Source organism: Lepidothrix coronata, unplaced genomic scaffold, assembly GCF_001604755.1.
Source record: "Lepidothrix coronata isolate B3197 unplaced genomic scaffold, Lepidothrix_coronata-1.0 Scaffold13, whole genome shotgun sequence".
Classification (NCBI taxonomy): Eukaryota; Metazoa; Chordata; class Aves; order Passeriformes; family Pipridae; genus Lepidothrix; species Lepidothrix coronata.
The window spans coordinates 4520587-4533832 of record NW_016690193.1 but is presented as its reverse complement, the minus strand read 5'-3'; the positions used below and the strand labels follow the sequence as shown (position 1 = coordinate 4533832).

Below are 13246 nucleotides of genomic sequence, written 5' to 3'. Positions count from 1 at the left end.
CTTGCTCTCAGCCAGCTCTTGCTTTTTAAAGCTTCAAAGTTTAGAGAGAGAGAGATTTGGGGAGTGTAGTAAATGCTAGGATATCGTGTCCTGTAGATATGGAATAACTTCTCTAATGCTGCATTTATGTCCTTGAGTTAAGAGGCTGCATCCAGATGAAGATTATCTGTGGATTTAGACCTCCTGCAAATATGTTTGGACATTGCATACTTCTGGTGTCATCTGCAGTTCAGACAAACACATCAGATAACAGGATTTGGTCCCATTTTGTTTCATTGCATCTTTTTTCCTTTTGCCCTTCTACGCACATAGAATTTGACTACTGGATCTGATTGCAGGTTGCGATCTATTATTGCGTGACAAAAGTTGATAATCTAGATAATCTCATACATTTTGTATCAAAATTCAACACAGTAGTCAAGGGAGATATTATATCCAAGGAGTATTAAATTCAGCCTCAGATTATATTTTATCAAGCTTTCTGGAGTTCACCTCCAAGTTTTAGAGAGACCACTAAGGCCTGGATTCAGCAGTGGCAAGCAGATGGCAAAAGACAGCTTTATGTGGAATGCAACCCATGGAGTGGGAAGCTCTTGTATATTTATTCCTGGCCCATAAGGATGAACCTTTGAACCCATCTTAAAGGGATTGCTTCAAATCTGCATCAGATTGTTGGAATAACAGACAGCAAAAGAAAGAAGCCTTCCATCTTAAAGATAGCTTTACAACATGTTAATTGTTATATAGACTGCAAAACAAACTAGGCAGTGAACAACAATCAAAAATAGGGCCTTTTGGATAAAACTCATTGCCAGATTAATGAAATCTGTGGCTAAGTTTATAAACTAAACATATACATAAAAAATTGGTTAGGATGTCAAAATCTGAATGAACATCTGTGTAGCAGAATCTCAATTATATTCATATTTATTTTAATATTTTATTTAATATTTTCTATAAACTTTATTCATAATAAAAAATCAGTTATGTATTGTTCATAACAAGAAATATCTTTATCCTGCAGGGGATAGTGGGATAAATTTAATGTGTGTAGAACACAGAGTTCTGTTTTTCCAGGCACATCCAAATATATTTAAGCAATCATCTTGACAAGTGATGTGAGAACAGGATTTAGAGCACAGAGATTAATGAAGATCCATAAAATGAAAACACAACATCGGGACAGATGATTAGGCCTGGATGATAGCATGAGTTAAGTGAACTAAAAATTAATGTGAAAATATTGATCTGGGTAATCCTATTTAGTCATACCTGAGTGACAAATTCTGAAATAATTGCCAACAGAAGGCGGCAGCAACATCCTCTACAGACGGAGCGAAGGCATCATGGTATATCTGGAATGAAACTGAAAAACCCACTACTACTATCTGTACCATAAACAGTATGAAAGTCTTTCCTACCTTTGTTGACAGACTCGAGTACATTATTTCCAGTATTGTCAGATTCTGGCAACTACATGATTCTTCATCAGAGATTCTTCATCTATTCCGCAGCAAAATTAGTTCTGCAAATTAGTTTGTGATTAAGAGTGAAGGGATGGCTACCAGAAAAGAAAAAAAGAAATAAAAATCACTCTTATTTCACTACATTTATAAGGAGACAAGTCTCACACATAGCTTTTTATTATAGTAACTGTAACTAGCCTCCATTTGGTCACCAGCAAATCTTTTGTTCAGCTGACACTCCTTCAAAGAGGTGTTACTGAAATCAATATATGTGAGCCTGGGGAACTATAAATAATGAAACACCTGATGCTCTGCAAAGTTAACTCTTTCTCCATATATCACATATTCCAGGCTGAATATCGATAGTGACCCCAGCTAGCGAGGCTGGAGACAGATATCCTTTCTTAGATCCAGCTGCAATAGTTGAAGATATTAGTGCTTCCTCACACCACAATTTTGCCAGAAAGCTGATGTATATGAGTGCTCTGTAACCCAACATAGGAAAAAAAAATCACTGGGGTTAACAGAAATCATTATTTCAGCATTGCTTAAGCTAATCTTTGTCCTTAAACTAAACCCACAGAGGATCAGGGAACACCACCTGGTAGGCAGAAATGGAAGCATGGTACCCACTGGCTAAAAGGCAGCAACGAGCAGCTGAGACCATACTGTCTTCCTTCAGCACAGGAAATAACTTCATGGAAAGATTTTCAGGTTTTATTTTATTTGCTTCAGCTCTGTCTGGAGCAGTTCAGCCACGCTCTGCCCTCAGCTGGCTGCTACCGCCCATCTAATGAGCCCTGGAATGGATCCTGTAGTGCTCCCACCCTGCGTCAGTCCCAAGTCAGGTGGTTTGGCTTAAACTGCTGCTGCTGCTGAGGATGGTTTGCAGTGAGCCAGAGAGTTGTAGAAAAGGAAGTAGTCATGCTGCTTTACCACCTCAGTCATGTCTTCACCATGGGAGGGTCACATCTTAAGCTGCCACAGCTGTTGCGTGGGCAAGGCAGTGTTAGTGGGTAGAATTAACTCTGTTCATGATAGACCTTCATGGTTGTAACAACACTCTCTGTTTCAGTGATCTTTCATACTCTAGTATCATACACAGCTTTTGTTTGCTAGAGTTTAATTCTCCTTGAAGGAAAAAGAATTTTCAGTTAATCCAAGGAGGATTAAACAATAGTAAATACTGATTTACAAATACCGTCCGATTAAGTTTGAGCAGCTGATATAGTTATCACCTTCCAGTTTCCTTCCTCGGCCCTTTCCTGGAGGCTGGATCCCTGCCACAAGGACAGCTGAATTTGGCATGGAGAGCTGCTCTGGGAGCACCAGAGTTCACTGCCTTGCACAGTGGATTAGACGGATGCCCACGCAGGGTTGCCTGAAGAGGCTTGGCTTGAAACCTCAGCAGTTTGAAAGTGAATTTTCATGTTGTTCACCTGCCTATGAAGTCAGAGGTGGCTACCTCCAGGAAAGGGAATGAAGGACAGGTGGAGAAGTAACTTTCTGCTGTCTAACTGAGCACACTGGCTCACACACAGGTGGATCCCTTCTCAACTGGAATGCACAGGCATTTAGTGTGCTCTAACCAACATGCTTCTTCTTCAAATAATGTTATGCTTATCCTCCTGTCCACTTTTTACACTAGAAGACTTGGTAGATCTGAGGAGCTGACAAGTGTCTTCACTATGAGACTGACCTGTGGAGGATGTAGGAGGGAGCTACTGCACTAAAACTTTGAAACCTTGCTTCCTTTGGGATAATGTCCTTGTGGCAGCTTCCCTCCATGTCTTACGTATATTACTTCCCCTTTCTGTGTAGGTCAGCATGTCACAGAGGAGATGGGGAACAGCAGGGGCAGCTAAATATATCCAGGAGATGACAAACATCTCCTCAAAATTTAGAAACTTCTGTTTGTGGTTTGTGGAAGAAAAAAATGAGATCATGAACATGGCAAAAGAGAGGAAGAGAAAAAGTTTAAGAAAGGAATGGAAAGAATAGACTCATAGAAGGCAGGAGGATGAAAAAGGTGGAGGAACGCTTATAAGGTAAGGCTCGTGCTCACAGTAGGCAGAACATCTATAGTGTCCTGAAAATGTACTATTTCTGGAAACATGTAGTTGGGCAGTGGTTATATATGATTTTACTTCTCATAAAACTGTTTAAGTGCTTTGGTTTCACAGAATACATGAATACTGCCAGAAACACAGATAACTACGTCAATCTTATTTTTTCCTCTGCTATCTTCATGCATGCTGTATCTGAATACAGAACTTCCCTCTTTAGGCACTGCCTGACCTTGTCAACAGAAGGTTTTACTTAGCTTTTCAGTGAATGTGCCTGATTGAACATGATTCACATGTTTTCTTAGTGACTGCATGGGCTGCATAGGACATGGCTCTTTTTCCAAACTTGCTGTGATTCAGTGGAATTCAGGCATTTTCATATTGAACATCTGTGACTTGGGGAGGATCCATGTGCTTTCTCAATGAATATGAACGAAGCTGGCAAGGACCTCAGTGTTTCCTTCTTGCTTCTATGCTTGTAATTATCACAGTATATAAATATACAGAGACTTTCTCAGAATGTGCCTAAGAAGACCTGACAAGATCTAGCTTTTGCTCAGCCCTGTCCCTGTGTGTAAGGAGGCAAGTCAGGTACACTGGATATGATCTCGTGTGTCCCCTCTCCCATGCGTGCAGCTACACATGTGCACTAAGACTTCTAGACTTACTTTAGAACCTAGTTTTCCCTCTTACCTGGATATGTGGGATTGTTGGGATTGTTAGGTCCTAACACTGTTGGAAAAAACATTCTCTTCCCCTTCTCCCCATACATCAAGGGGTGTTACAGAAACTTTGCTCTCTTCTCAGGGAATGCTCTGGCAGTGCTCTTCCACGACTTGGAAAAGTGGCAAATAGTAAAATAGTTGCCCTCTCAGAAGTGCCCCTTCATAGCAGAGGACTGAGCTACAGTAACTTCTCTTACTACTTTATTGTCTTTGCCCTGATTTGACTTGTCTGTCCTAGAATGAATTTACTTTTCTCTGAGCATCTGCTAGACTTGCCAGAAAAGTGAAATGAAGTTTGTAAAGGATTGGTGGGAGCAGCATTGTACTTAGCTTTCATGGAAGGACGGATGGTTGGTTGGTACATAGCATTTATATGATGCTGTGTATTCTCAGCATCATTGAAGAAATACTAGTTCATTCTTAGACCACTCTGAGTTAGATATGGGAGTCAGAAGAGTGGTAAAGGAAAGACGTTCTGGTCTTGCTGAAGCTAGTAGAAGTTTCTACTTAAAACTTACTTCTGGTAAAGGCTTCCCTGCCGTGCTCAGTGCTATACTGACCTAGTGCTAGGATAACAAGCAAGGAAAACGAGGATCAGAATATAAAGGCGAGAAAAATCCTTGCTGAATTATCCCTTTATCCTCGTAGATTTCTGTTTCATTTAAATTCTCCTCCACGAGGCATGTCTCTGCAACTAGAGGCAGCCCGTGCGCTAGTCACGCTTTCCCCCATCAGCAGGAAGCCAGGTGATTTCCCGGAGAATCGGTTTCGGCGAAGACCTCTCCGGATTCTGGGGGGCACTGGAGCAGCCCCGCGCCACCCCGGCACAGCGCGACACGTCCGTGCGCTGGGGACGCCAAGCCCACCGGGCGCTGGGTGGGCGGACGGGGGCCCCCCAGCGCTGCGCGGGGGCGGCGGGGCGGGGGCTGCGCGGGGCGGTGGCGACGGGGAGCTGCTCTCCCGCCCCCTCGCACAGGCTCGTCCTTCCCATCACCGGCGGCGGCGTTCGGGAGTTTCTCCCGCGGCGGCGAGGCGAAGGCACCTGCGCGGCGGTGGCGGCGGCGCCGAGTAGCAGGGCGCAGCCTGCCCGCGATGCCGGCTTAGCGGAGCATGGCGCGGCGGCTGCGGGGCAGCAGGTGCCGGGGCGAGCGAGGCAGCGCTCCCCCGACGGGACCCACTAGGGCGCTGGCGCTGCTCGTGCTGCTGTGGCTGTACGCGGCGGGCGGCAGCACGGCGCCGGTGTATAACCTCAGCCTGGCTGTGGACGAGGGGCTGCCGGCCGAGACGCTGGTGGGGGACATCCGTGCGGGGCTGCCGGCGGGCGCAGAGTCCCCGGGGGGTTTCCTCCTGTCGGAGGGGAGCGGCGAGTCGGCGGTGCTGGCGGACTTCCACGTCCAGCCGGAGACGGGCATCATCCGAACGGCGCGGCGGCTGGACCGGGAGCAGCGGGCGCGCTACAGCTTTGCGGCGGCCACGCTGCGCGGCGAGGTGGTGCAGGTGGAGATCGCGGTCACGGACGTGAATGACCACCCGCCGCGTTTCCCGGGGGACAGCCTGCAGCTCAACGTCTCCGAGCTCAGCCCGCCCGGCACCGCATTCCGCCTCCCGGCTGCCCGCGATCCCGACGCCGGCCGCTTCGGCACGCAGGGATACGCGCTGCTGGAGGAGGGCGGTGCGGCGGGGGAGCCGCCGCTCTTCCAGCTGCGTTACGGGCGGCCGGAGCCCCTGGAGCTGGTGCTCCTGCGGCGGCTGGACCGCGAAAGGGCGGAGGTGCACCGGCTGGTGGTGGAGGCGTGGGACGGCGGCAGCCCGCGGCGCCGCGGCCGTCTGCGGGTGTCGGTGCGGGTACTGGACGAGAACGACAACGCGCCCACCTTCAGCCGTGGCGAGTACCGAGCGCGGCTGCGGGAGGACGCGCCACCGGGCACCGCAGTCTGCCGCCTGCGCGCCACCGACCCCGACCTGGGCGCCAACGGCGAGGTGCGGTACGCCATCAATCGCCGGCAGAGCGACCCCGACGGCTACTTCACGGTGGAGGAGCGCAGCGGCGTTCTGCGCCTCCGCCGCCCGCTGGACCGCGAGGCGCGGGCCCTGCACCGCCTGGTCGTGGAGGCGCGGGACGGCGGCGCCCAGCCCGAGGTCTCCAGCGTCCTCGTCTCCGTGGCCGTGCTGGACGTGAACGACAACCGCCCCGCCATCCGCCTCCTCTACCTCACCGAGAGCGGCGGCCCGCGGGTCTCCGAAGGGGCGCGACCAGGCGACTACGTGGCCCGAGTCTCCGTCTCGGACGCCGACGAAGACGGCGAAGCGGAGGGCGGCGGCGGCATCGCGCTGGCCCTGCTGGGCGGCGACGGCGCCTTCGCGCTGCGAGCGGCCGGGGCCGGCGTCTTTTTCCTCTGCGTGGCTGGGCCGCTGGACCGCGAGAGCCGCGACCTCTACGAACTGCGGCTGGTGGCCACGGACGGCGGCAAGCCGCCGCTCTCCGCCGAGGAGCCGCTGCTGCTGCGCGTCGCCGACCTCAACGACGAGGCTCCCGCCTTCCCGCAGCCCCACTACCGCGCCACCGTCTCCGAGGCCGCCTCCCCCGGCACGGCCGTGCTCCGCCTCAGCGCCTCGGACGCCGACGAGCCGGGCTCGCCCAACGCCGAGGTGCGGTACGCGCTGGAGGGCGACCCTGCCGCGCTGGCGCTGCTGCGCATCGACGCGCGGAGCGGCGCCGTGAGCACGCGCGCGCGCCTGGACCGGGAGCGGCAGGCGGCGCTGGAGCTGCGCGTGGTGGCGCGCGACGGCGGGGTCCCGGCGCGCGCCGCCGCCTGCCGCCTCAGCGTGCGCGTGGAGGACGCCAACGACAACGAGCCCCGGTTCGAACGGCCCGTGTACCGCGCGCGCCTCCCCGAGCACGCGGCGCCCGGCCGCCGCCTCGTGCAGGTGAGCCGCGCGCCGGCCCGCGTCAGGCTGCGCGCTCGGAGCGCTGCCCGTAACGCGGTCCTGGTACCGCTCCCTGCGCAGGGCCCTTGGAAATGCGTTCCTTATCCCGTAAAACCTGTAGCATGGGTGGTGAGCACAGAAGCTCAGATCTTCAGAAGGAACCAAGGATCACCTCTGGTTGAACCCCATGGGGGGAGTTAAACAGCCTGTGATACTTTTGAGGGCTTGAGGTGGTCCTTAGAGGAAACCCAGTAGGATCCATCTCCGAGGGTAAGCGTGACTCAAAGTGAAACAGAGAGAAGGGCAGTGTAACACAGAGGGGCCTGAAATCAGAGTGCTTCAGCGGCTCGGTAATATTGCCCGAGCTCTCTGCTGAGGAGGATAATCAACTCACTCTGCCTTCACAGAAACTGATTAAGGTTAATAGAGCAAAGTATTCTATTTGTCCATAAAACGCCCTTTATTCTTTGCAAGTGAGATTGAATGGAGGCTTTGGAGGGACAGGGGTTGCCAAAGAGCCCTTTTGCTTTTAGCTTGTAATGACATATCAGAATTTATAGCTTTGAACTGAACAAAGTTTTTTCCATCAGAGGAAAATTCACAGCAGTTGATCCTGGGTAAATGTAGACATGTTTCTGAGTTTGCGCAGAACTCACATGAATTTGGGGAAAACGTGATAAAAGAGGAGAGCTAGGGAGAGCTGCAGTGCGTTTCCTCAGTACATTTGATGAGAAATCATTCTGCCTTTATTTCCGGCTGCCCTAATTAATTAATTTTTCAAATCAGGGGTCATTGATGATATTTTGGGTCTGACAGTAGTTTATTTGAACAAAAAGCATTTTCCTCTCTGTCATTTTTTTCTTCTTTTCTAATTGCACTTTGAGCTGAAAAAGTACACAGTTTGCACAGCCCTAATAAAAATGAAGCTGTAAAAAGTTTGGCAAGGTTGAGGTCATGGAGCTTTTCATTTTGTATCCCAAACCAAAAAGAAAATCCCATCACTGCCCTTTCTTTTTCCTCCAACCCCAAGGGGAAAAAAAAAAAAAGAAAGAAAAGGACATCCTGAACCGATAACCCTAGGAAAGCCCGGAAGAAAATTAATAACGTGATTTTAAAAGTTCGCCGTCTCCCGGGGAGAAGCGAGGGGTGTTGCGGCAGCCCCGGTCTCTGCCCCTGGGCGTGGGCGCGGGCGTCCGTGGTGCTGAAAGGCAGCGGATCGGAAGCCTTTGGGGTGCGCTGCCGCAGCCTGATACCGCGCCTGGAGCTGATCAATAACGTTTCTTTGCTCTTGATTTAATTAGAGAAAAAGCTTCCTGAAGGATTCCTGAATATTTTAAAGAAAATAACCTGTGATTGTGGTTTTATTATTTTTTCCTGGTATGTTTTGATGTATTAATAGTGGAGATTTTCTAGGGCCACAGGGGTCATGTTCCTGTGGCTATCATCCGTGGTGTACTGAATTTTGCAAGTGTCACCATGCTGCCATAATCCTGTTTAGAAAGGAGAAATAAATAGTTACACCCTGGTGGCTGAATGATCAAACCTGGGATATTAAAGCCAAAGATGAATGAGAATGAGACATGAGGGACATGATCAGGAGGAACAGCAGATGAGCATCCCATGGACTGCCTGGGAACGAAGCCGTTTCTACTTACAGGTGAATCCAAGATCATCATAGTGATGTCCAAGTTTCATACTGTGTTGTGTAGCAGGCTTAAGCTTTAAACATACCCACCTTTTAAAATGATCCTCATACCTCTTCCCCCATTTTCCTGATACTCAAAGATTGTGAGCAGGAAGGGCTATCATGAAGCAGGCAGCTTTGTTTATGTTGCTCTAGAAGTTGCAGTGAGTGATAAGAATGTAGAAAATAAGTTTTGGTTTGGCCAAGCTGTTTTTCAGGATCTGTGGTATGAGTGCTGTTCTAAGTGGGCTGTTGAACTTCAGAGCTAGCATGAAAAAGAGGTAACCATGGACTCTGTTAATGCTGCTCCTGGAGAACTGGAAACAAACCAAGATACTGAAGGAGGCTACTCATGTCATAGCTTCCTCTGCTCCACAGCCTGGGGGGTTGTGATAAACATTCGTTTTACCTTTAGATTACAATCATAGTCCCTGGAAGTCTTCTAAACCTTCTAGTCTTTTCCCTCTGCAAGCAGAGGGCCTCTTGCAGCAGGGAGGGCATTACTGAAGTCTTGTTTCATTAGTAACCATAGCTTGAGGACTAACTGGTGACAAACCATCACTTCGTACATTGAGTGTCTAGAGCCTTCTGCCTTAGTGCTTTGCTGTACCTCTGCCCAGCCACTAAATAACTGGACAATTTATTCCCTTATATTCTTGACTGCATGTTGATTAATGGGAGATTCATTTCCTTCTGGGAAATCTTTTACTTCTGCTGTGGTTATTTAGATTATCTTCATTTTCCCTACTCTCCACAAATGTAACCCGTAATATGGGCAAGACTTATGAAATGGATCAACTTGCATGTAAGTCTGTGTTTTACTGGTTTCTCCTAGTCTGTAGGAATTTAGCAATTAGAAGAATTGACTGTGTACTAAAAGGACATAGTTTTCAGCAACTTCTGGAAATACTGCTTTATTCCAGGCGTGTGTATGGGCTTTTCCTTGTAGACAAAAGGCTTTTCCTTGCAGTGCAGACTGACTAGTAAGGGAGAAGCCGCATCCTGAAAAATAACTGGAATTTGTTTGCATCAGCTAATATAAGAAAGAATTGTGGCATTGGTTTTGCCCTGTATTGCATCTCTGGGGTAGATAACAAAGGTGGAGATCAGAAATCTGGGCAGACAAAAGGGATAAAGTTTAAATGAAGAAAAAGGAAAATCAGTGGGAAAGTAATGGGTTATCAGACTTTAGAAAGTAGAGCAAAGGTATGCAGTGAAAGATTTAAGAGGAATTTTGAAGTCATTAACAGACTTTATCACATTTTTGCCCATTTTTGTATACTGAACTTCTGGTTTGCTACCAGTTGTTATAGACACACCTTTGTTAAACTTTATGCATTACTGATGAGATGATTAAAAAGAAGCAAAACAAAAAAAGGTACAAAGAGGAAAAGGTGAAGACAACTGGAGATAAATTGTAGACCAAGGCAATTTGCAGTAACAAAAGTAGAAGCAGCAGAAGCACTCTTGGTGTGATGTGATGTCTGCAGATATTTTGGTAACGTTTTGATATTTGCAGATGTATCAAAATCCTGGTTTCTTCATGTAGAGGTACTGCATGTTAATTTTGAGTGGTCACTGGCCTTAAGGATGACATTGATTATTCAATTATTCTGATGAACTTTCAGCATAACATGAATCTGTTTTCCTGAAGACCTTCAGCATGCCCCAGAAATGGAATAAGATGGAGGAATGAGTGAGAGCATAATTGGGCTTTCTCCTGTTTTTCTTATCATATGTTTTATCCCATTCTCAAGGACCAACATGATTACAAATGTCTATGTTGAGTGATGGTGAGGATATCCTATTTCTGCACTCTTGGCAATTTTAGGTAGGTTTAGCATCTATGATGTATACCTCTCTGATGACTGCACTTCTGTGGCCTAAAAGTATGAGGTGTGACAAAGTGTTTCTCTTCTGAGCCATTCACTTAATCTTATGAATGAATTAAGGAATAAAGCTTTGCCATAGACTAACAGAGGTTTAATTCTGACAACAAATTTAATTTTCAAGCTTTTTTAGGTGATTGCAATGCTTCTCAATACTCCCTGTTATAGTTCTCTTTAGTACAATATATCTCTGAATTATAGTACTGTGTTGCTAGATTTGTCAGGATTTTTAGTCTTCTAGCTGAAGTGGCAATATTCTCTCTCTCTCTGAGCAGGCTAAAACTTCATCTAAAGGGAAATCAGTGCATCAGGTTGGCACCAGTTTGCCTTGTGTTTTACCTTTTACCTAGATGGGGTGGAAACTCCACATTGTTTCATATCCTCCATGGACTGCTGCCTAAAAGAGTATTTTCCTTATAAGGCTGTGCAAAGCTTATAGTTAAAGATTTGGTGACAGTGACAGCTCTCAGCTCAACTCATATTTTGAACATAATTAAGGTGTTTATTTTGTGTTATACAGCACAGTACATTCTGTATATGTTTGGGGCTTGTAGGTTAAACTTTCTTCCACTGCTGAGGTATGCTGGGTACTCTGTGGTGTAAATGTCATTCACTTTATACAGCACATGCATTCTTACTGAAAGTCTAACAAGTTACACACCTGTAATTGCATCTGAAGAGAACATGAATTGTCATGAATTACTGACAGTCAGGTCAGTAGTTTTTTAGTAAATGTATTTTCTTTTATGGTTTATTAGAAAATTCATGTTTATTGGCTTTAGAATCATCTCTGAAAGAGCAGAGGAAGAGAAAAAACATATGTTATCTGGCAAATGATGGAGACCCATATGCATTCCACTGTTATGACAGCTTGCACTTTTCTGGTCCATTAAGGAGGCTGTTTCAACTCCCTGGTTAGAGCTCCTCCGTTCCTTTTATTTAAAAATAACAGACTTTCTGATACTGAGATTGTGGGAGGTTTGTAAATGCAATGACAGCAAATAAAGATTTTGTTTAAAGCTCTTACAGCTAATCTAGGTATACCAAAAATTCTGTAATAATAAACCTGTGGGATTTTAAAAAATCATATTTAAAGGTATAATATATGCAAGAAGAATGCTTGGGTTTTGAGGATTTTTAAGTGCTTAGTATATTTGAGAGTTGTTCATGCTTACTTGAAATGCACATTTCCAAGAGGTACTTGCAGAATGAGAGAGTCCTAAACCAGAAATTAAAACATACATCTTCTATTTTTTCTTTGCCTTCTGCAAAATTAAAAAGGACAAAGAGGACAAAAAGGGACAGAGGTTACATTGCTGATTTGAGGGATGGAGACTTAGAGACTGTAATCTGTCATTGAGACACTAGGCAGGTAGCAGCATTGGCTGCAAACTGCATTTTTCTTCCTTTTCTTTCTTTGAATGTTGAAACAAGGAGCTAAAAGGAAAGTTCTTTCCCTGATGGTTTTGGTTCTGGATCATTTAATCCACTCTGTAATTACTGAAAGCAGAAATGAAGCCAGCAAACTAGGCTCGTGTAAGTTATAAAGAGCTATGAAATCCAACTCATCCTAGTTAGAGGCAGACCAGAAAGACGCTAGAAGAGATTATGCCATGCATTACTCTGCTTCTTGAGCTTTCCAGGTCTAATTTTGACGGCATTCAATTTCAAGAAGTCAGCTGCAGAAAAGACAGATTTTGTTTGTTGACTTAAAATGCTACTGTATTTTAAAACTAATACATTGACAACAGGAAGACCAAACCCCAGACTGAACTACAGTAACAGCAGAGAAATTTATCATCTAAGCTATACTTGCTGGACTTCTGGAGGGCAGACTTCAGCCTATTCAGGTTGCTGATTTGGAGAGTACCTTGGGAAACAGCCCTTAAAAACAAAGGGGTCCAGGAAGGATGGACATTCTTCAAGAAAGTTGTCTTGAAGGCACAGGAGCAGGCCAGCCCTATGTGCTGAAAGATGAGTGCGTGGGGAAGACGACCGGCCTAGCTGGACAGAGTTTTTGCAGGAACTCAGGGAAAAAAAGAAGGGCAGGCAACTCAAGAAGTGTTTAGATTGGACATTAGGAAGAATTTCTTCACAGAAAGGGTGATTAGACATTGGAGTGGGCTGCCTAAGGAAGTGGTGGAGTCACCGTCCCTGGAGGTGTTTAAGATGAGACTGGATGTGGCACTCAGTGCCATGGTCTAGTTGACATAGTGGTGTTCAGGCATGGGTTGGACTCAATGATTTCAGAGGTCTTTTCCAAGATAGCTGATTTTGTGATTCTGTGATTCTGTGAAATTTTGAAGGCTTGTGTGTCTGAAGTTGGTGCATACTTTAGTCTATAATTGTGCTAAGAAAAGAAGCATATATGATAAAAGTATTCTTTTTAGAGAAATTAGATGTGTCCCTAGCTTTGGGGTAGTGGAAGAGGAGTAATGATAATAAATAGTCTTAATCCTAGACTTTATATTGCAGAGATCTCTGTATT

The 13246-nt window shown here is 46.5% G+C and overlaps 1 protein-coding gene across 4 annotated transcripts in view; it reads left to right on the top strand.

The window, feature by feature from the left end:
* The first annotated feature begins 5343 nt into the window (after nucleotides 1-5343).
* Nucleotides 5344-13246, top strand: part of DCHS2 (dachsous cadherin-related 2) — a 109860-nt gene continuing 101957 nt past the window's right edge. For all 4 annotated transcript variants that reach the window (XM_017805972.1, XM_017805973.1, XM_017805971.1 and 1 more), the window contains exon 1: nucleotides 5344-7185. In XM_017805972.1, coding sequence (XP_017661461.1) covers nucleotides 5368-7185 — 1818 coding nt within the window. In that variant the 5' untranslated portion in view covers nucleotides 5344-5367. The remainder of the gene's footprint in view (nucleotides 7186-13246) is intronic.